Raw genomic sequence first — 23,798 nt, 5'->3', positions numbered from 1 at the left:
ACATGATTTTTGGTATCAAATGGAGGGAAAATGAGTGAAGTCAAAATTTTGATCAAATCATAGTGAAAGTGCCGCGCAACAAAAACAATATCCAAAGCAAATCAAAGACCAAAGCAGCGAAACACATTCTGAAAACAAAAGCAACGGAACACTTGGTCTGAGTTAAAGCAACGGAACACTTGAGCAACACAAACTTTCATCGAGCTGAAACAAACAAGCTTCTGCACTGAGCACAAAACAGAGTTTCCGCACGGCACCTGATACTTTCACCCACACAACAAATCCGTTCTCTGGCTTCTCACTAGCATCACCATGGCTGTCCAGCATTAAAGGGCAAGGTTTTCATTGGAAAGGTTCGTTTTTCTCTCTCCTATACATTTTCCCCAATTTTTCCAAATCCCTAATATTCTACAATATTTTTTGCAAATTTCTGCCCAAAATCTTTTAGCAGCTCTTAATTATTAGATGCTATCATAGCTATGTTGTTATTTACTTGATCATTTTCTCCAATTGCTTTATGGCCCTAATTTTGATAATAGCTTTTGGCATATCCTCTAGTTTTCTTCGTCAACCATATTATCACATCACTAAATGACTTTCTGATCTTAGCCGGTGACCACAATTTCATTTAGCTATGGTTTGTTTTTCAATTTACTTGACCGAGCTCAGGTAGGACATTAGGAACTATGATGAGTCAATTTCAGGCTAATTGTAAAGCGTATAGCCATCAGTGGAAGCTTTAAGGACTTTCACTAACCTGGAATTGGATGTTCCCATATTTAGTTCAAAGTCACATATTCCTTAAAAGATATGAGCAATTTAAAAACCTGTCTTTCTTGTTAGTAAACTGATTATGCTCAAAGTCCCCTTTTTCCTCAAGATACTCCAGATTCTAAGTTTGTTAAAAGGAGATGCTAAATTTATCTTTAATTGATGTTAAAGAGGCTGGTGGAGAAGGTCTATGCCTTGTATTCAAGTCCTTACAGATGCATGCCTTTTTTCCTTTTTGCCCCCTCTTCTCTTTTTGCGAGACTTTTCTGCTGCCAATAGAGTGGTGCACAGAAGCTAGAAGTACCTGCTCAGTGGTATGCAGTTGTCATTGTGCATTGCCCTTGCTTCTGTTTTTCGTTTTTTTTCCCTCCCCTGTAACGTTTTCTTTGACTTTGAATCTATGTATTCTGTGCATTACTGAACACTTACAATCTTCATGGTCAAAATTTGTATATGTTACGAGGTTTGATTGTACAAAAATAGAGCATATGAGTTTTGACTGCATGCTCTTTTTTTGCCGTGCAAAAAAGATTGATCTTATATGGCTCTGTAAGTATAATGGGAGTAGATTGGTCAGTATGTGAGGAACTAAAGCAGAGAATTAGATAAGGAAGAACTGGCCCTGAGCATCGAACATGTGAATAAATTTCTGCTACGAATCAGTTTCCTAGCCTTAAATGAACCGACAAATGAGATAGATGAAAATATCTTCTAGAAATTATTATTGCTTCAAATCAAACTCACATACTTTAATCTCTCGTTCTCTCTCTCTCTCTCTCTCTATAGAATTAAATCTGAAGACTTAATTCCTACCACTAATTATACAAGACATTAGTGGCTTACCATATAATTGGGGATATTCTTGATAAATAGGGTTGGTGACAAAAGCACTGGACGTTTTCTCCCAGTTGCATTTCAAACCAGATATAAGGAGGTTCTTGTAAAGGCACATACTGCTGCATCTGGAGCGGTGCTAAGATTGCAAATGGCTCCTGTTCTTGGTAGGAAAAAGAAACCAATTGAGTGGTCTGAGTTTCAGGTACTGTTCCTTCTTACCATTATTCAGGCTTGAAATTTATATTTGTGCTTTACTCTTCTATTATTTCTGCGTTGGGCATCTTCCCTTTACAAATATATGATGCCTGATCCTATGTTTTTTGAACATGTAGTGTGCTGTTAGCTAGCAAAATCAGCCTATGAAATTGATTATTCATGTTATGGCTTTATCTTTTGTTTGCCAAACTTTTGCATGTATACTGTGGCTGCAGATTCTTTTTAGTTTGTTGCCTTACTAATGCATTTGTACTTGAGATGGTTGATTTTTGCTAAAAATGTGTTTTACACCTTGGATCCCATTGCTGGTATTTGAGAAGTTTAAATTTAGTTCATATGACATTGCATTTGTTTTCTATATAATGTGGCGGACATATTCTTTATGGTAGGATAAATGGCTGCAACAATATGGATAGGAGTTGGATGTCTATTAAGAACTACCTAGACCCCAAGTATTTAGATGGAGTTGGTGAATTTATTAAGTTTACTTTTCTAGGCAAGGATCCTAATTGTAAACTACCATGTCCTTGCAAAGTATGCAATAATTTTAAGGATCAAACTAAGGAAGTCATGGCCAATCACTTGTGTCGAGGAATTGTTGGTAGTTATACTAGGTGGATATATCATGGCGAAGGGTTTGAATCTGATGATGAGAATGATGACATAGAAATAAATGACAACGATAGTGACTTTGACAGTATGGAGGAGCTGTTAAATGATGTAGGAGTTGCTAACTTTGGTGAGAGTTGGAGACATTCACTGGAACTTGATACGGGTGCTTGTACCGAGAAAGAAGGAGAAGCAAGTAGGTTTCTCAGATTATTATCGAAGGCTGAAAAATCTCTATACCCGGGCTGTGAAAAGTATTCAAAACTCTCGTTTATTGTCCATATCCTCCACTTGAAAACAATGAATCGGTGGACTTGTAAATCTACTGATATGTTGCTGAAGTTCTTGCATCAAGTATTTCCTACAGCTTTGATTCCCAGTTCATATTACGAGGCAAAAAATTTCATCCGTGAGTTGGGGCTGAAGTGTGAAAAGATCCACGCCTGTAAAAATGATTGCGCACTTTTTTGGAATGAAAATAAAGGCCTTGATCATTGTCCAAATGAAAAATGTAAAGCACCGCGGTATAAATCTCCAAATTCCAAAATACCTAGAAAGGTGTTGCGTTATTTTCCATTAAAACCAAGGCTGCAAAGACTGTTTGTGAACAAAGAGATTGCTCGGGATATGAGGTGGCATAAGAAGAGACGTGTAGATAATGAGAACATGATGCGACACCCTGTTGATTCATTAGCTTGGAAGGATTTTGATAGAAATCACAAGTCCTTCGCTGAAGATCCTAGAAATGTGAGGTTAGGACTTGCTAGTGATGGCTTTAATCCCTTTGGAACCATGAGCAATTCATACAGTATATGGCCTGTTATCCTTGTGTTAACCTTGGTTGATCAGTCATTGATTTTGATGATTAACAAACCAAAATGTAGATTTGGACTAATGTTTTTATGTGAGAAATTTGTTAGAACAGGTCATTGATCCAAAAGAGAATCGAAAAGATTTGAATCAAAGAGAAGTTAAGAAATATGAAGGTTCGGACGTAGAGGATCGGACGCTCATTCATTGCTTCGGCCGTCCGACACAAAAAGAATGAACGTTGAACATTCTGATTTCTATCGGACGCAGGGTTCGGAAGCAGAACAAATGATTCGGACGTCCGATAGGTGGTTCGGACGCATGGTTCGGACGCAGAGCAAATGGTTCGGACGTCCGACAGGCCAACGGCTAGTTTCGACAGCATTTAATATTTGACCGTTGGAGAGTCTTTTGGAACCATTTCTCACCTTCTATAAATGCCCCAAAGCACTAGAAGACACAAACTTTTGGCCAACACTAAATACAAGCTTACAAGTGAGATCTTTGAGTAGAAATATTCTTTGTTGGTAGTATAAGGGGTTGGGAAAGTTGGGCTGTGAGGTTGCTCAAGTGAAGGTTACTCTCTAGGAGCAGTAAAATCTTGGTGAAGGTGAACCTATCACTTGGAGTGGTAAAACCTTGATAAAGGTTGCCTCACTTGTATAAAGTAGTTCTTAATTGAATGGGTAAATTTTCAATTGTAACTAGTTGAGGGTTTACTTGGAGAGTAGCAAAATTCCTTTGCTCAACCAAAGTATGTTTGGGGTGAGGAAGGAGTGAGCCTTCACTTGTACAAGTTGGTTAGCACTACCATCAATTGAAGAAACTATTTGGTGGATTTAACTCCAAGTTTGGAAGAAGCTTGGGAGCTTGATTGGTTTGAATTTCTTTTACTTTATTGTTACTCTATTTTTGTGCTTTAAAATTGCTTATATTCTTTGTCACTGTATTTACTTGACTACTTGTCTGGTTGAGTATTTTGGTTGTATTTGGTTGCATCGGGGTTTACAATTGGTATCAGAGTTTGGTCTCCTAGAGATCAAGCTTAACCGCTTAGAGTAAAGATCATGGCAACCATAAAAGTTTCCTTTTTAGAAGGGCAATCTATTGATAGACCACCTATGTTTAATGGTTCTCATTTTAGCATGTGAAAACAAAGAATGATAATTTTCTTACAATCCGTTTATATTGAATTATGGTATGTGGTAGAAGATGGTCCTTATGAAGCTAGAATAGTTGACTCTACCACTAATTTGAGTAGATTAAAGGCTAGACAAGAATTGAATGAAAAAGACAAGAGATACCTTTCTTTGAATGCCAAGACCATGTATATATTGTACAATGCATTAGATGTAAATGAATCTAGTAGGATTAAAGGTTGTAAATCAGCTAAAGATATTTGGGATAAATTGTGTGAATTTCATGAAGGTAACCAAGATATTAAAAAACAAAAGAAATCTTTGCTTGTTTCTCAATATGAATTTTTTAAAATGCATCCTCTTGAAAATGTTGATAAGATGTGTAGTCGATTTTGTGACATTATTCAAGATCTTAAATTGCTTGGAAAAGAATATTCTTTGGGTGAGAAAAATAGAAAGATTTTGAATGTATTGCCAAAAGAATGAAAAAACAAAATAAATGCTATAGAAGAGGCAAAGGATTTAAATTCTATGTCCATTGAATCTCTTGTGAATTCCTTAACATCTTATGAATTAAAGCTGAAATTCAAAGTGCAAGAGAAAGAAAATGCAAGAATGTATAAGAGAGGCATAATTTTTAAAGCATCTCAAGTGGGGGATAACCCATCCTTCATGGGTAATGAAAACATGGAAGTGGACAATGATATAACTCCTCACATCAAAAGTTTCATGAAGATCTTCAACAAGAGAAGTTCAAGGGGAGATTGCAAAATTACATAGGATGAATGCAATTCAAAAAGAGAAAAAAAAGAGTTGGCCCAAATGGCACTAATGGCCTTTGGAGAAGATGAGGTAAATTCTTATCACTCTTCTGGTGATGAAGATAATGAAGATGATGATGTGCAAATTCTTATGATTAAAATGTATAAAAGTTTGAGAGAATCTTATGCTAAAAATAAAGATTTGAAAACAAAAATAAATGATTTGTTGGAAGAAAACTCCAAACTTTTTCAAGAAAACAAATGTTTGAGAATGGAAAATGATGATTTAAAAAATCAAAAAGGTGTTTTTGATTGCAAAAATAATTTGAAAAGGAAGTTGGAAGAGAAAACAAAGTTTTATGAAAAAATATTGGAGGAACAAAATTTGTTAAAGAAAAGAATTAATGACTTGAACGAGTTTCTCCAAAATGAAAAATAAAAGTTTTCTCAAACAAAAGAAAGCAAATCTTTTCAAGGCACAAATAAGTTTGCTATGATAAGAAGTAAGAAAATTAGTTGCATTAAATCCACTTATGTGCAAAATACTTCTATCATGTGTCACTTTTGTTGCCAATTTGGACATATACAAAATGATTGCTATGTAAAGAAAAATATGAGAAAAGGTATGAAATCCATGTGGATTGCTAGATCATATTGTACTAACTCCCAAGGACCCTATAAAAAATTACAATTGATTTTTTGAAAGTTTTGACATTCTATATGGTCTTGATTTGAAAAATAAAGGGGGAGTTTGCTTTTTGATTGATGCCAAAAGGGGGAGTAGGATTTATTGAAATTTCTTTGTATGTTGGCATTTTCTAAGGGGGAGTTTTATTTGAACTTATTTGATCAAAAAAATCTTCATTTTGTTTGTCATCATAAAAAAGCGGGAGATTGTTGACCTTGGTTGATCAGTCATTGATTTTGATGATTAACAAATCAAAATGTAGATTTGGACTAATGTTTTTATGTGAGAAATTTGTTAGAACAGGTCATTGATCCAAAAGAGAATCGAAAAGATTTGAATCAAAGAGAAGTTAAGAAATATGAAGGTTCGGACGTAGAGAATCGGACGCTCATTCATTGCTTCGGCCGTCCGACACAAAAAGAATGAACGTTGAACATTCTGATTTCTATCGGACGCAGGGTTCGGACGCAGAACAAATGGTTCGGACGTCCGATAGGTGGTTTGGACACATGGTTCGGACGCAGAGCAAATGGTTCGGACGTCCGACAGGCCAACTGCTAGTTTCGACAGCATTTAATATTTGACCGTTGGAGAGCCTTTTGGAGCCATTTCTCACCTTCTATAAATACCCCAAAGCACTAGAAGACACAAACTTTTGGCCAATACTAAATACAAGCTTACAAGTGAGATCTTTGAGTAGAAATATTCTTTGTTGGTTGTATAAGGGGTTGGGAAAGTTGGGTTGTGAGGTTGCTCAAGTGAAGGTTACTCTCTAGGAGGAGTAAAACCTTGGTGAAGGTGAACCTATCACTTGGAGTGGTAAAACCTTGATAAAGGTTGCCTCACTTGTATAAAGTAGTTCTTAATGGAATGGGTAAGCTTTCAATTGTAGCTAGTTGAGGGTTTACTTAGAGAGTAGCAAAATTCCTTACTCAACCAAAGTATGTTTGGGGTGAGGAAGGAGTGAGCCTTCACTTGTACAAGTTGGTTAGCACTACCATCAATTGAAGAAACTATTTGGTGGATTCAACTCCAAGTTTGGAAGAAGCTTGGGAGCTTGATTGGTTTGAATTTCTTTTACTTTATTGTTACTCTATTTTTGTGTTTTAAAATTGCTTATATTCTTTGTCACTGTATTTACTTGACTACTTGTCTGGTTGAGTATTTTGATTGTATTTGGTTGCATCGGGGCTTACACCTTGTTCCTTACAATCTACCTCCTTGAAAATGCTTAAAGGATCCATTTTTTTTCCTATCAATGATTATTCCTGGTCCCAAAGCACCTGGAAATGACATTGACATATACTTTAGACCACTAGTTGATGAGTTAAAAGAGTTATTTGCCACTGGTGTGGAGACATATGATGCCTTCAGGGAGGAGAAGTTCATGTTACGTGCAGCACTTTTGTGGACAATAAACGATTTTCCAGCATATGGCTATTTGTCGGGATGGAGTATAAAAGGGTACAAGGCATGTCCTGTGTGCTTAGATGAGACGACTAGTCTATATCTTAATAATGGTCACAAATGTTGTTACATGGGCCATCCCCGTTTTCTGCCTATTGATCATAAATGGCGTCGAGAAAAAAAGCAATTTAATGGAGAAAGAGAACATAGACAGCCTCCTAGGACCCTATCAGGTGAGGAAGTCCTCCAACAACTTCTTCGTATTGAGCAAGTTGAGTTTGGCAAGGCACCTGATTTGCTGCAATAGAAGAAAAGAAAACGCGTGCAGAACAGTTCAAATTGGAAGAAGATGAGCATATTCTTTGAACTTCCATATTGGAGTACCAATAAAATTAGACATAATTTGGATATTATGCACATTGTCAAGAATGTATGTGAATCTTTGGTAGGTACATTAATGAATATCCCTTCGAGAACTAAGGACACATGGCAGGCTAGGGAGGATTTAAAAGAAATGGGATTAAGGGAAAAGTTGCATCTACAACCGGGAGGTGGCGCATCTAAAGTTATGCCACCTGCATGTTACACTTTATCACGCCTAGAGAAAAAGAATTTCTGCCAGTTTTTGAGCACTATCAAGTTCCCGGATGGCTTTGCTTCAAACATTCCTCGGTGTGTGAAGACCAAGGAGTGTCAACTTTTAGGAATGAAGAGTCATGATTACTATGTGTTCATACAACGACTTCTTCCACTAGCAACTAGAGGAATGCTGTCAAAAGATGTATCTCAGATTTTAGTAGAGATCAGCAATTTTTTTCGAAAAATTTGTTCTCGAACTCTCTATCTAGATGAGCTGGAAATGCAGGAAAAAAAATATTATTTTAATACTATGCAAACTTGAGAAAATTTTTCCTCCAAATTTCTTTGATGTAATGGTCCATTTACCCACTGAATCCAAGATTGTTGGACCTGCCCAATACCGGTGGATGTTTCCATTTGAGAGGTACATACCTCTTATTTTTAAAAATGCCTATTTGATTTACCTCCAATTTTCTTATTTTCTAACAACTCGGGCTGAATTTTTTTTGGATAGAAAAATGGGTCAATACAAAGGCTATGTGAATAATAGGGCACGACCTGAAGGCTGTATAGCTGAGCGCTACTTGGATGTCTTACATTCATTTCCAGGTATTTGCATGATGTTCCGACTAGGTTTAATCAAACGGAACGAAATATGGAGAAACACGAAGCTGGTGGAAAATTATCTATATTTTCTAGCTTGGCTCGGCCCTTTGGGGCAGCACTGATTGGTTATCTTAGTGAGGTTGAATTGCAAAGAATACACCTGTTCATCTTGAAAAATTGTGAAGAAGTAGATGATTACATGAGGTAATAATATACTTTAATGCTAAATCTATGTCGTGTTCTATAATATGTTCTTCATTGCTTGTAATTAAAGTCATTTGATAGAATATGTAACTACTTCTACTACTACTACAAATTTAGGGAGCATAGACAAATTCTTGAAAAGCAAAATTTATCGAGCATACAGCAAAGGCTAGACTTGGAGTTTCCAAAGTGGTTTGAAAAACGTGTAAGTATTGGAAGAGATGTTAAAACTTGTCAATTTCCTTTACTTTTTATTTTAGTAAACTATTAAAGAATCTGGTATGGCTGATGTAGGTCATGTATACACATGCACGTGGAGAATGTACTGATGAATTGTTGTCCTTGGCTAGAGAACCTGATTTTCGAGTCAATACATTTGCTGGCTGTAATGTGAATGGATTTAGATTCCACATTAAGGCTCGGGAAAGAGAAAGAAAGACACAAAATAGTGGAGTTATGGTAAAGGGGGAGCATGCTGATAAAGAAACATACTTCTATGGTATAATTACTGATATAGTTGAGGTTGAATACTCATTTACTCAAAATCGAGTAGTTGTGTTTAAATGTGATTGGTGGGAGTTGAGAAATAATTCGGGAATCAAAGTAGACAAGCAGAGCAATATCACTAGCATCAACATGTCAAAAACATGGTACTCAGACCAGCCTTTTATATTAGCATCCCAAGCTGAACAAGTTTTCTATCTTCAAGATATGAAGCTTGGAGGTAATTGGCATGTTGTAGAGTTAGTTAGTCCATGCTCATCTTATGATGTTCCTGAGAAGCATGAAGATGATTTGGTTGATAACGAAGAGGCTTACCAAGAAGAGTATCATGAAGATTTGATTGGTGTCCAAGAAAATCTTGAGTTGGTCAGTTTGAAGAGAGGAGATGTGCAAACTGAAGAAAGGATAGAGGCTGGTGCTATGTTTTTTATAGAATTGTCAGCTAGCCGTGCAAGGCAATTGGATGACAATTTTATTGATAATGATGAGAAAATTGAGCAACAATTCAATTCTGAGGATGAAAATGAACAATTTGTACAAATCGATGACTATGAATCAGTTAAACAATGTTGTTCATTGAATTTCTTAATCAAATTTTTTCTTGTATTTTTTCTGTAGTTTATGATATGTTGTCATGGTTGCTTGTGTTGTTTACGATTTTGGTGGTGCTTGCGTTATATGATTATGTAGATAGATGGCTGGACAGGGGAAAAAGGGAAAATTTACTTTACGACAAAGTCAGGATGCTGGGCGAGGAATTGTGGAGCAAACTGAAGAAAATGTAAGCTGTCAGGTAAAGAAACAAGAGTCATTTCCAGATATTTTCTTTTTTCCTAAACTAGCAATTATCATCCTAAACTAGTTACTATTGATAAGCGCATTCTTATGTTATTGTAGCAAGCTAGTGAACCAAAAAATAGTGCAATTCCCAAGACAAGCAATGTCACTGAACCTGTATTAACAAAAAAGTCTTCTAGGATCCGTCTATTTGATGAATCTGAGATTAGTTATTATTTTTTTCAATCTGCCATTTAGATAAACTGGTTTATGACAAAGCAATTGATTCAACTTTTACATGTCGCTGTATAATGGTGGCTTAAATTGCTAGATTATAGATTCCTAGTGCATCCTCTGCTAGAGAAAATGCTACAAGAAATTCAGGTATACAAGCTGAGAGTAGACAGATTGCTGAAAAATTTTCAGGCAATGGAATGACATCACAAGAAGCTGCTAGGATGCAAACTGATGGAACTCCTACTTCACAGCATGTTGGATCTAATCAAGCTATTGGTTGTGAAAGCAATGAAACTGAAAGTATGCAAGACCTTGAGTCAAACGGTTCAGGTATGTCAGTTTTACGTGTAATTCTACTCTAATTAACTAATTATTGCCATGGCTGCTATTGTTAGCACTTATGGTCTTGTTTACTTTGTATCTACTAGACCAAGTGACGTTAAAAAGAAAAAGAGGATATACGCGTAATATTGCACTATCAAATGAAAAGAAAGCTGGAAAAAAGGTGAACATTACTGTTTCTGAAATAAGTGGAAGACTAGTTGGAGAAGGTGCACAGCGATACATTTCAGAGGCAAGCTGCGTTATTCGAAAGTATGGCAAGTGGAAAGCACCTAAATAGGGCAAGCTTCCTAAAGATGATAGAGATCAACTGCTAAGAATTACTAATGTAAGAATCTGCTATCATAGTATTTTTTTGGTTTTCTAGACGCAATTTAAATTAGTCCATTAATTTTTTCTGATTTTGATATGTCCTTCTATTTTTAATTCAGAATAGTTTCACTTATGATGGAGGAGAGCATGTGAAACCAGCTTTAATTAAGCAATTAAATTCACAGTACAGAAGTCGACGTTATAATTTTCACATGCTATTCAAAAAATATGGCTCTAAGGAGGAAGCTCTTGCACGTCGACCAGAATATGTGGAAGAATCAGATTGGATTTACCTTTGCAATTACTATTGTAGTCCAGAATTCAAGGTATGTGTAGCACATACTTGTTAATTTGCTATATACTTTGCCAATGTCTCTTTTTTATCTAGATCTGAGATAGAATTGACAATTGTAGGCCTTAAGTGAGCAAAATAAGCTGAACAGATCAAAGCAGGAAACTGCCCATACAGCTGGAACAAAATCATTTTTACATCATAAGGATGACCGGGTCAGTAAACGTGTAAAGTAGTTCATTTATGATGTGTGGTTGGGTTATTTAACCTATTTTGCTAATAGGAAGCTAAGGAGGGAAGGACAGTTGGAACAATTGAACTTTATGACATGACACATTTTAGTCGAAAGAAGAATGCTATGGTTGACGAGACATCAGTTGAAAAACTGGTAAGAAAAATATCACTTTCAACTGAATACCAATGCTTCATGTCTCTTATGCCTATGATTGTAGAGCAAAATGAAGGAGTTACAGCTAGAAGCTCAATCTAGTGGTGTAAATCGAATCGAAGAAGACATCTGTATTGAGGTGACTGGGCGTATAACTGGATATGTACGTGGTCGTGGCCCCTCCAAGGCTAGTTTAATTACACAAAAACTTGTAGAGATAGAAGAATTCAAGAAAATGGCAGAACAAGCTGAGAAACGATCAGCTGAATTGGAAGTTCAAGTCCAATCTCAACAGCAGCTGATGCAAAGGCTTGAGAATCAACAAGGTGAAATGCAAAACCAGCAGCTTGAAATGCAGGAACTCCTTAAGGCTTTACGAGCAGAATTGCAGTCCAAGAACCAAGGCAATGAAAATGCATCTGGTAGTAATAGCTGGTAATGCATCCTTCTCATACGAATAATTGAATTACAATACTAATGTGAACTGTTGCTATTCTGATCCTTTAACTTATTGATTTTGGGGCTGATGTTATGCATCATTGTGGACTGTTTTTGATAATAGCATTTTTTGGGGCTGATGTGACCTGTTTTTGGGTAACTTGTGGTCACTGTGGACTGTTTTTTGGTAATAGCTGGTAATAGCATTTTTTGGGGCTGATGTTATGCATCATTGTGGACTATTTTTTGTTATAGTTGTGTAGTTTATGGTTATGGTTATGGCTGATCTGTAGTTTTTGGTAACTTGTGGTCACTGTGAACTGTTTTTTGGTAATAGCTGGTAATAACATTTTTTGGGGCTGATGTTATCCATCATTGTGGACTATTTTTTGTTATGATTGTGTAGTTTATGGTTATGGTTATGGGGCTGATGGTTGTGTAATAACATTTTTTGGGGCTGATGTTATGCATCATTGTTATCTGAACTTATTCTTTGGAAAATATCTAGGTATCATGTATATAGTGCTGTTAGTTTATCAATAGAGAGGTAAAAATCTGATTGTTCATCTGCAATAGTATATTATTTTCAAGTACAAGCGACAGACCATGCATGGATAGCAATCTTCTTTTTGCCTATGTAGTGACTTGAAAGAAATGAATATAATGCAAAGGGGGCGTTTGTGAACTTTGATTGGTTTCACCTGTTTAGATGGTCTTCACTTTCACATTGTGAGGCAAATAGCTCATTCTCTTTGCACAGTTTAATCCTAAAAAGGCATCGTTTCCTTCATGATTTATGAAGCATAAACTCCTAAAATCAAAGAGAGCTAGTACCTCCTGTATTCACACCTCGTACAATAAGTTGCTTTCTGTGTTTTAATATATAAACAACCAAAAGCATAAAGATTAAACAATAATTACTGTGGGAGTCCAATTTAATTGTTCAATAAGTTGAGATATTTAAAGAAGAAGAAAGAAAATAAAAAAAAAAAACTGTTTTAGAGAGCTCTTTAGTTGAGCTTATGCAGTGTTGTATTTGTATAGATTGGACTGTGATTTCTAACTTCTTGCTGGTGTTGTAATATGTGGGCCCAAATTATATGAGGTTCTTAATGAATTGTAATTTTTGTCTTAATAATCTAAGTCTCATTACTTGTTCTTTATTATTGTATTCCTCCCCTTACCTACTTCTTTTACTCTTTTATGACAGATAAATGCTATTCATACTAGCTTTTGGAAGATATCTATGGTTATGGTTGAAGAATGTTGAAGACAAAATTGCCTTTTGCTCATGGAGTGGTTCATTTAGATGTTCTTCAATTTCTTAAACCGTGATTGCTTTTGTAAATGTACCTTATATACAAGTGATATTTTGGACAAATGTTATTTTTGTAAGCATTAGTTGGGTAATGTACACTTGAATTTGGCATTTGAGAATGCTATATTATTACCATATAATCTAATGCAAATACTTCTGGTTATCAATCGTTCATATTTATTTGTATGGTTTGTTTAAAATCAATGATTTAGCAGTGATTACAGGCCAAATTATGACTATTAAACTATTGAGAAATTATCTAATGACAAAAAAAAAGTTGTCACAAAATAGAAAATAAAAACTCCTTGTCACAAAAGAGACTGTCACTAAATCTAAGCTACATTTGTGACGACAATTGTCGTCAGTAAAATAGTTATATACAATGGCTTTTGGTGCTTTTTAGTGACGATCTTAAGTAGAGCATTTTTGACAAAAGATCAATACGTCAATAAAACACTTCCGGATTGTTGTCACTAATGACAACTATTTAGTGACGACATTTCAGGTCGTCACTAAATAGTTGTCATTAGTGACGACAATCTGGAAGTGTTTTATTGACGACTTGATCTTTTGTCAAAAATGCTCTACTTAAAGTCGTCACTAATGAAAACTATTTAATCGTCACTGTTTACTTTTACCGACGGGGATTTAGTGACGACTTTGTAACGATCAAAAAGTCGTCAATAAAATGTATTTGTGACGATATTTGTATGTTCTGTGATGACTTTGTGTTGTCACAGATGAACAATTTTCTTGTAGTGATTTGTCATAAACTTTAACGTAGATTTTTAAAAAAATCTCTGCAATATGTATTTTTAGAATTCTCAAAATTATTAAAAATCACCATTCTTGTGTAGATTTCATATCCCTGCGACCCTTTCATTTTTTCTCCTTTCTCCGCCCATCCTTGTAATCCACATTTTTTTCTTCAGCCTTTTCTACCATTTTTCAACTCCTCACCATTCCCTTCCCTCTCCTACCCACCTAACCTCTAGATTCATCCCCGCGATCCAATATATTTAACTTTACCTACCATAATGAAAATATAAAACTAAAATTGATTACAATGGTTACAATTATTAGCATCTAAAAATTGAAATGAAAAACTGATAATATCTATAATACCTTCAAGTACTACAATCAATATATATATATATATTAACATAGGAAATACATATTTACATATGAAGACAGCGATAAGACTACATAAATAATTAATGATACCAAAAGATATCCTTAGTGTTTGGGTTTTGCATTCTTATTCAAATGTAATCAGCGTCAAATTTGGCTCAGATTTATACAAATTAAGTAGTATCTTAGGGCCGAATGTTTTATATCTTTCTCTTAAACTATAAACTTACTTTTTCAAAAAATTTTGGTAGAATTAGTATTGTTATTATCATTATTTTTATCAAAAATGAATCTTTCAAATAAAAATTTCCACGTTATAAGGCTAGTAGTACTATTTTTTTTATATTTAGTGATTTCATGAATGGTACCCATTCTTAATATTTTAAATTCATGACATTATTTCGTTTCGTTTTTGTTTTCTATTTAATTTCGCCATTTTACTTAGAATTACTAAGTTAAAAGATAAAATATTATCATTTACTTTTTTTACTTTTACAAAGTTTGGTAATGTTTTCTCTTTATTTACCCTCCCACTAATAAATTTCAAATCAAATTCCTCTATAATTGGAGCCACTTCTTACTTATTTAAATTAGAAAGGCACGAAAGCCACTTCTTATTTAGGAAAATGTTATTTGCACTCCATTTTTTTTTATAATTTGCAATTCCAGCATTTATTTTATTCTATAGTTTAATTAATGAAAACCATATGATCACAATGATTATGGAAGTGTGAATAACAAAAATGGGAGTGTAAATAATATTTCCCCTTACTTATTATTTAAATTAAGAAGGCATGAAAAGGATGTTATATTTGTTATCTCTTCTTATGATCTTTTAGAAGTCTTAATTGGAGTAGAATTGTAAATAACATATTGCAATAAGGAAATGTGATGAGTTGAAGTTTAAATAAGATAACATGCGCATTAACTAATAATTTGAAATGAAATGATTTTAAAAAATAACCAATTATTTCAAATCTGAAGAGTAGATGAGGAGGTTTGTTGCTAAAAACCCCTTCTCAAATTTGGTAAATAGCGGTTTCTAGTGAAATTATGTTGTTATATCTTATTATTGGGTTGGGGGAGTTTTAATTGGAGTGAAATTGTTAATTGGAGGAGTATTAATTGGAGTAGGAAGATGTGTGAAGAAAAGAGTGTTAGTTGGAGTAGGATTCTTATTTAATGGAAACTTAGTGGTGTGTTTCAAACGTAAACATGATATATTTTACAAAATAAATTAAATATAAAATACTAGAAAATTAGAATTGAGGGTGGGAAGGTGTGTGGAGACTTATTGCTAAAAAACCCTTCTCAAATTTATATAGATATAGATAGTTTAACTATTAAATACTTAACTATGTTTAATTTAATGGTCCTTAACCCCTCTATCATTATCCTACAGCAAATTTTACTCGTGAGTGTGATACCTAAAAGGGGCAGTAGAATCTCGATAAAATTGGAACTCATGTATATTTATTGATTATTAATTTGATTTTCTTTCTCTTTTTTTTATCCGAAACGTAACAATACTTCTTGTTGTTACAAGCTAGGAGTTAGGTCCCACAATACAGAATAGAATGACAAAAGCATTGACGAAAGCATCATCCCACATCGAGACACACAAGAGACGGCAAGCCTTGTAACGCATACTTAAATATCCCTGGAAGCTACTTGGAAACATACTTACCTGGACGGGGTCAATGGGCGATCAAGAAGGCCCATGGCCTAGGTTGGTGACCTCCATTGCACTTGGGAGGGGTGCCCGCCTAAGGTCAGCCCAAGTTGGTTGATCCTACGTCATAATTTGTGGTAACGGGGGCCTGCGTTCGCGCGGCCCCTGCCCAATGCTTAATTCCTGCCCAATGCTTAATTCCAAAATATTGTCTTGTAACTTTGTGGGCTTCGAGGCTCTTAATTGCCAGGCGGAGCCTATGGGTCCAAATCATGAGAGTTAAATACTCCCTCCTAAAATATCCTTCTATTAAATGGAGTATGACTAATAAATTAAATAGAGTATGATTAATGATTACTTAGGTTTACAGTAAATAAATTACATTAAATGGAGTATAATTACTTAGCTTTACAGTAAATAAATTAGGTTATATTCAATAATAGCCTACATTAAATAAGGACATGTTAGAAAAATTACAAATTAACTATATATATACATTCATCAATTAAAAAATGGACTACAATTTAAGACGTATGAAGAAGGAAAACAAGTCTAGGGCATTTTTACAAATTAACTACATCAACATTTTTCAATTGAAGATTGGATTATAATATGAGATGGATGTAAAAAGAAAATAAGTCTGTCAAGAATGAGATGGAGGGAATATAAATATTAGTTTCTTGTTGGAAGAAATTATGTGAATTTAAATGTAGGAGAGCACACATAGAAGGCAGCTTTAACAAGAAAAAACCAATGTCATTATTTTATTTTGTCAATTATTTAACCAAGTAATAATCTATATGCCATAACTTATTCAATATGATTTCATCAAGGCAATGATATATTAAATTAAAAAAATCAAAATATCCTGGTAGTCTAAGGACCTTTGCTTCTTTGCATAGTAGAGTTAAAGTTTTGGAATAATCCCCTTCTGATGCTTACTAGAGATCCCAGAGGAAAGCATGTGGTCTTGGGGGCCACCTTTCTAACACTCAGCTCGCGTAACGATGAGCAGCATATAGTAAAGGTTTGAAATCCATAGGCAGTGAACCAGTGATGGAGCCTGGATTTTTTTAGGCGTCAAAATTTTTTTAATATGCTATATTCAAAATAATTTCTATCCATTTAAATATATGATATCTAAAAAAATCAAATGTTAACTTTAATTATAAGTATATATATATATATAAATTCTTATAATAAAAACTAAAATTATATAAAAAATTAGAGGGGTCAACTTTATTTTACACATATATTTATACATTATAAATTAAAAATTTTAATACTTAGGGGGAGTTTGGCCCCATCAACCCCTCCTTAACTCCGTCATTGTCCATAGGTCCTTAATACAAACTACAAGAAACGTAGGTCCCATTTAAATTGAATAGCTACAAATGTAGAAATGACATCCATCCCTAATAAAGGTCTCAACGGCTCTGGTGGATTCTCAAATCTTTCATTTAAGTTATGAAGGAATTGGTGGATGGAATCACGATTAAAGCTGCGTTTTATAAAACTGAAGTCTGAAATCAGAAATCTAAAGTCTGAATACATTAAGTTATTGAATTATTAATTATTGAATATAATACATTTGAGTGCATATTACATTCAATAATAAGTGAATAGTTTATCACTTAATTTTGGGATCAAGTTTTGTCTAGAAAATTCAATGCTACTTAATTAATTCAGATGTCCAATTTTTTGTTATCAAACAATTTGAATATGTTAAAATCTGATTCTATTAAATTTAAGTGTTGAATTGACTTATCAAACGGGACTTAAGATGAATAAGAAACTGTTCATAAATGAAGTGGGCATCATTTGGTCCAGCTCCGGCCCTCAATTTGTAGGCAATCAAACACTCAGCATTAATCAATCCAACTCCAAAATAAAATAGGGTCAAAAGGCATTCGCAACTCAAGATTAACTTAATTAATACTCACCTCTAAACATGTTAATCGACCGAATCTTACCCAGATCCAAAATAGATCCAATGTATTTGAATAGGATCTGGGTTTAATTTCTCTAATTTAGATCTCACCCAAACCCAAATTCTATCTGTAGGTAAGAAAGTCTTGGATTTGGATTGGGTCTCATATTCTATGATTTATATTCAAATTCAGATCCAAATTAAGACCTTACCTAGAGCCATATATAAATAAATTATATATACATATGTATAATAATCTAATATTCTATAGCTATTGGATCGAATATAGCAAAACTTCATGACTATTAGATTAAATAATATGCTCTTAATCTAAGAAATCAACTGGAAAGCAAATCGATGGAAAGGGATACAAGTTTACAATAGCCAGGTTGTGCTTTAATTATAACCACCATTACTCTCCATGAAATAAAATGACGAGAATGGTTCCAAAATGATCAAGAATCCATATAACATCTCATCACAACACAAGAAAATGACTCCCTAACCGAAAACTATATGGTTATGGTTGGATTGCGGTCTTGTTTTGAATAATCTAAATAGAGATCAAAATATACAGTGTAATCCTTGAGAAACAGACTTTGTGATGTAGGCCAAAGCCAGTGTCTGTTACATTTTTGTTCGGTCTATTAAGCTATAGTGATTATCAAATCAACAATTACTTTTTGTGTCGATGGAACATGCATGAAAAAGTTGCATAAAAGAATCAATAACATGGTAAGTCGCAATCGCTTATACAAGGGAGATAGAATCCACATATTTTCTTCCCTTCAATCCTCAGTTTCTTCTTCACGTGATCATTAGAAATTTGTTGCAAGGATGGATGAGATCAACGTTACCTGTTACGTACGTTTGAAAGTTCTAAACTTACACTTTATTATTTTGTTTTCAAAGAACTTTGATGGTTTAATCTTTATTACATCAATAGTACATGTATTAGGTTAATTAATGTATACATGAGATTCACTATTGTACAATTTATCAGTATATCAAAAATTAGTACAATTATCGTTTCCATAAAATTAGTTATCACAAATCTTCCATAATTTTAAACCCTTCTTTGAAATAACCACACATCGACACTAAATACTGTGCATCGTCGTGCTGACATTCCCTTTACTGATTTGACAAAAATAAAAACTGGATCTAAACTCTTTAACGTTTTGAATATCACTCTTAATCTACTATATTATAAATGTACAATTCATATAAATAATAGAATCCAAGTTATTTAAGATTCTAGTTTTATTAGAATTAAATCCTAACTGAATTTTAATTTTAATAAACAGCTATATATAGCCTTCGCATTTATCCGGGCTGAAACCAACCAGTTTCTTGGCCAAATCATAACTGATGTTTGCCTCTCACTGCTGTATATTACCGATGATGGAAATTGAGCCTGAAGGAGCGAAAGCAAAGCATAACTTACCCTTGGAATCAACTGGAATTAGGTAATTTTGCGACTTCAACGACCACATTTTCCCACCGGAAAAATGAAAAACCTTCACTTCATCGGGGATAGAGGACAAATCATAACATGTATCAAGTAGAGAATAACCACTCATGGGATGTAGGTTCTTAGCATGCTTTGCAAATGTGTCACGCAGGGACTCATATGCCCGAGTCACTACTATTCTCGAGTCAACCATAACTCCTCCTGTTCCATCACTTCCAACCTGAAAATCTGAGGGTTGAATCGGCAATTTTTCTCCCCCAGCACTAATTCTCACGAGATCTACATAAAAGTATATAACAAATTTCAGGTTATGAACCATTGAAATAATGATTGAGCCACAAGATGGGGTTGAATTGAACTTGAGAGTTGAAGATGGATGGGTATCCATATCCACCAGACAATACGAAAACAATGTTGCTTTAATTTATAAAGGAAATGACGGCGATTTAATTCCTAGCCTGGTTAAACCGACTGAGCCAGAAAACAACCCCTCATTATCATGCCCGCATCCAACAGCAACATTGCTAACTGAACCGGCCCTCCCAAACGTCACCATTTCCGTGTCAAGTCCCCGTACGTAAATGACCCATCCCCATAAGACACGTAACAATGACACGTGTCATCACTGCAACTGTTGATTTTAAGGGAATTACACTGCCGGGAAGAGCATGATAGGGTATTAAAAGTGGATGATCCGGGTTAAAAATCAGGTCGGACTGTTGGTGACAAAAGTCACAAGGCTGGCACTGGAGCTAGCTAACGTCGCTTCCGGTGTCTATGGACATGAAGAATTCTTTAACGGGTTAGCCCAACCCGACCCGAGCTAAGTACTCAAAGGTTCCCTGGCTTTCCCCTGAGGTTACTGGGTATTACAGGTCCTCGGGTTGGATGAATCTTTGATGAACAGTTTGAGAAATAGAGAGTTGAAGCTCGTAGTTGATGGAGTTGACTCGAGCTGAGCCGGAGGCTAGTCTGCAGAATAGTTTTGGAGGTGGCGTTTCACCACAGAAATGCGTGGATGGAGAGAAACTGAACACCGATGAATTGGCAGCAGTGGCGGTGGTGGCAGTAGTAGTGGGGCACGGAGGAGTTGTTTTATAGAAGAGTTGAAGAGTTTTATGAATGAAGGCAGCCGCGCTAAGGACTTGATTTTTTTGTTGTTGTTTTTGAGGAAGAGAATAAACAAGAGACGAGTGGCGGAAGGAGAAGAAGAGGATTAAAATGAAGAAGATGAAGGAGGAGGAGGCATTGCATATGGAGGGTGTTTTAGTTGGAGCCATGGGGGAAGTTTTCTTGTTTTCTTGGGACAGAATGCACAGGACGGAAGCAATGAGAAATGGACTCGTCCCTTTTTCTTTTCTTTTTCTCTCTCTCTCTCTTCTCTTTTTTTTTTTTGACAAAATGTGTTAAAAATAACAAATCAGTAGATTTTATTATTTTTATTTTTATGAACAACCATATCACGATTGTTCATATTTTTTTTATTGTAGAATTTGTTTAAGAATCAAGTAATACTTGTAATTAAAAATTATCATATCAAAATTGTTATCAGATATAAAAAAAGATTTTTTTTTACCTTATTGAAGCATCTTTTATATATGCAGAGGAGGGGGAAAAATAAAAAAAAAAAAAACCCAGAGTTAGTAACCAAAATGTAAAATGGGTATGTATGATAATTCATAATATGCAAATAAAGCAAAAGAATAATAAGGCACTGGCCTCTGGAACAAACATTATTGCATGGCTTCCGTAAATTAAATTTCCATCCTGATAGTGATAGTAGTAAAATTCTTGTATGATATGTCAAAATATCCTTAAACAGACATAAGAAACAGATTGAAAAGATTCACATGCCGCAGACATCCAACCTAAAAGTAACCGGAGTAGGGGCAATTAGGTATCTTGGAATTGGAGCCAATTACCAGAGTTGGCGAGGTACAAGGCAAAATTTAGAATGGTGCCTCATCTAAGGTTTAGACAAAACCTAAATGAATTACAGCCCATGCCACAACTTGAGTTGATGGTACCGTAGCACAGTAATGTTAGGATAGACAAAATATATGACAAGTATATGTACTTATGGAACAAAGCATGCCTTACTGCAGCTAATCCCCAAATGTTAAACTATTTCCTTTCAGCCATCAATACCAACACATGCCACTTTGAAACGAAGAATTGTAAGGGCTTATATTTAGAAGTGCAAAATGGATATATGGATTATAATTGATTTCATATAAATGGATCATGGATTAAATAGTCCAATCTGTTTAAATACATATAATAAATGATTGTGTATGGATTGGATGCAAATGGATGATGGATATCCAATTTTTTATTTAAAATTCATTTAACTAACACATCTAATTTCTTTAACTAATACGTAGCTTAAAATGACACTCCTAAGTTAATTAATAGGATGAGTTTTGATAGAAAAGAAGAATAAAAACAGAAAAAATGGAAAAATAAAATAAATAAAGCACGTAAAAATTTGGAATATGCTGATTGAGAAGAAACCTTTGACCACGCGAGTTGGAAGAGCTGATTAGTGTGTCTTGGACTTGGAATATTTACTCAGCATCATAAGAAACAGTAGTACTACCAAAACATGCTGGGTTTGCTCGTTGCCTTCTTAAATGGATTGAGATGGATTGAGTGGATTATCCACTTAAAACCATCAAGACAATTGGTTTTATTTGGATGTCCATTAATGTCCATTTAAATTTTTTCGGTAATCCAAAACTATTTGAGTGAGATGGATATGGATGGTTAAATGGATATGGATGGAAATTGCGACCTCTACTTATGACTAAATGTGCAAGTCAAATATGAAACATCAAAAGAAAGATATGAAAAGTGCTGTACCAATCCAAAAAACTTAAATACACAAGTTAAAACAAGATGAAAAATGAAGTTCAAATCCCAGAAATTCTAAGCCAAAGTTTTGAGTGCCAAAAATTACTGATGAGCAACTTTTGATCGAACTTTTATTTCAGGCTATTATTCTTTACATCAATTGCCATCACCATGGAGAAATGGCACTTGGACTACAGTATAAACCTCCGTTGGGAAGCATCATACTTCCACATGAATGTTATTTTAGAAGCCTTACTGCCAGGACTTGAGTGTTTCACATTAAAGACTTCTGCGCCTGGATCCGGTGGATAGCCAACTGCTTCAGAGGTATCCAGCTCGCAACTGATTAGCCTCTGGTCTTTGCCTGGACTACTGCTAAGTTCCCTGGCCTTTTCTAGTACAAACTGACATATAGGTAAGAAAATGATCAGCAAAGGAAGGTTAGCACATTGGTCGAGCTAATCTGCGTAAATATGCTATGCAATCAAACAATATTTTTAATGTGTTCACAAATCATACGTCCACATGATTGCAGTTTGAATACATCGATAAAGAGGGTTTCACTAAATTTATATATTAAAATGTAAGAACAGCTTACCTTACTGAGTCTGTCATGAATAGCCATGTCCTGCACAAGAATAATTCCATTAGGAAGTATAGTTTGAAAAGAAAAATTAAAAGGGAGATTATAGATTCAAAAGAATATTTAATGAACCAGATGATGGATAGAAGACCATACCTCGACTGGTAGCTCCTCCGTAATCTTGGTCTGCAAAAGAATTGAAACTCAGAAACGCATGCATAGAGCAGAGAGAAAAGGGAAGGGAGTACATAATTTCAAGATTTATAAGTCCATTGTCGAATAGCATCACATATAACTCTCAAACCAAGTAAAGCAACAAAAAAATATTCATAGAACCTTAGCTAAGTGGTTAAGAAAGAAGTGTAGTACCTGATGCTCAGGATAGACGATCAGTTTCAAATCTTCCCAATGCTTTAACGTCCTGAGAAAATACTTCAATCGCAAAAGCCACTCAATTGAATGTCCTCTAAAGAACAAACTAAAGATAGTCTGAAGTTTATTCGAGGCATTGCAAGGAAGAAAAGGTTTATCGCAGTTGTTGAATTCAAGCAACTCTAACTGTGGAGCATCAAGTTGAGTAGCTGACATGTGACTGCAATCTCTAAAGATCAATCTCTTAAGAGTTTTGTTTGAGATCTTGAAACCCGCATAACTTTCGCAGCCGCGTATATCCAATGTTTCAAGAAAGAGAAGCTGAGATATTGGTGTCTCTAACATATCAATGTCAGCGGCACCATTCGCATATATTTTCAACTCCTTCAGTGCTGTAGCACAGGCTGTCCAGTCAATGGTCATTGGCCAAAGTTCTTTGACTTCCTTCATTGTCGCAAATGAGAAAGTACGAAGCTTAGCTGCATTGATTTGAATAATATCAACCATATCACAGAACAAACACTCAAAATGCTTCAATTCAGGTAAGT

The 23,798-nt window shown here is 34.8% G+C and overlaps 2 protein-coding genes, 1 long non-coding RNA gene and 1 other non-coding gene across 4 annotated transcripts; 3 read left to right on the top strand and 1 right to left on the bottom strand.

Annotated features, from left to right (window-relative positions):
• Nucleotides 1-2,394: 2,394 nt before the first annotated feature.
• LOC113716021 (uncharacterized) lies at nucleotides 2,395-7,545 on the top strand. The gene is made up of 2 exons (XM_027240323.2): nucleotides 2,395-3,273; nucleotides 7,069-7,545. The coding sequence occupies exons 1-2, from the start codon at nucleotides 2,395-2,397 to the stop codon at nucleotides 7,543-7,545; spliced, it is 1,356 nt and encodes a 451-aa protein (XP_027096124.2).
• Nucleotides 7,546-10,432: 2,887 nt separating this feature from the next.
• LOC140016822 (uncharacterized) lies at nucleotides 10,433-13,195 on the top strand. Its single transcript, XR_011823073.1, has 2 exons — nucleotides 10,433-10,475; nucleotides 13,128-13,195. It is a non-coding gene; the product is annotated as an uncharacterized lncRNA (long non-coding RNA).
• A 2,850-nt stretch (nucleotides 13,196-16,045) lies between these two features.
• Nucleotides 16,046-16,207, top strand: LOC113717482 (U1 spliceosomal RNA). The gene has a single exon (XR_003454399.1). It is a non-coding gene; the product is annotated as a U1 spliceosomal RNA (small nuclear RNA).
• Nucleotides 16,208-19,350: 3,143 nt separating this feature from the next.
• On the bottom strand, nucleotides 19,351-19,998 carry LOC140016545 (protein ASPARTIC PROTEASE IN GUARD CELL 1-like). The gene is made up of 2 exons (XM_072070087.1): nucleotides 19,911-19,998; nucleotides 19,351-19,721 (listed from the first exon to the last, which is right to left on the bottom strand). Exons 1-2 carry the CDS (start codon nucleotides 19,996-19,998, stop codon nucleotides 19,351-19,353), a joined length of 459 nt encoding a protein of 152 aa, XP_071926188.1.
• Nucleotides 19,999-23,798: the final 3,800 nt, after the last annotated feature.

This window comes from Coffea arabica, chromosome 11c, assembly GCF_036785885.1.
Source record: "Coffea arabica cultivar ET-39 chromosome 11c, Coffea Arabica ET-39 HiFi, whole genome shotgun sequence".
Taxonomy (NCBI): Eukaryota; Viridiplantae; Streptophyta; class Magnoliopsida; order Gentianales; family Rubiaceae; genus Coffea; species Coffea arabica.
The sequence above is the reverse complement of the archived record's forward strand: the minus strand, read 5'-3'. Positions and strand labels throughout refer to the sequence as shown.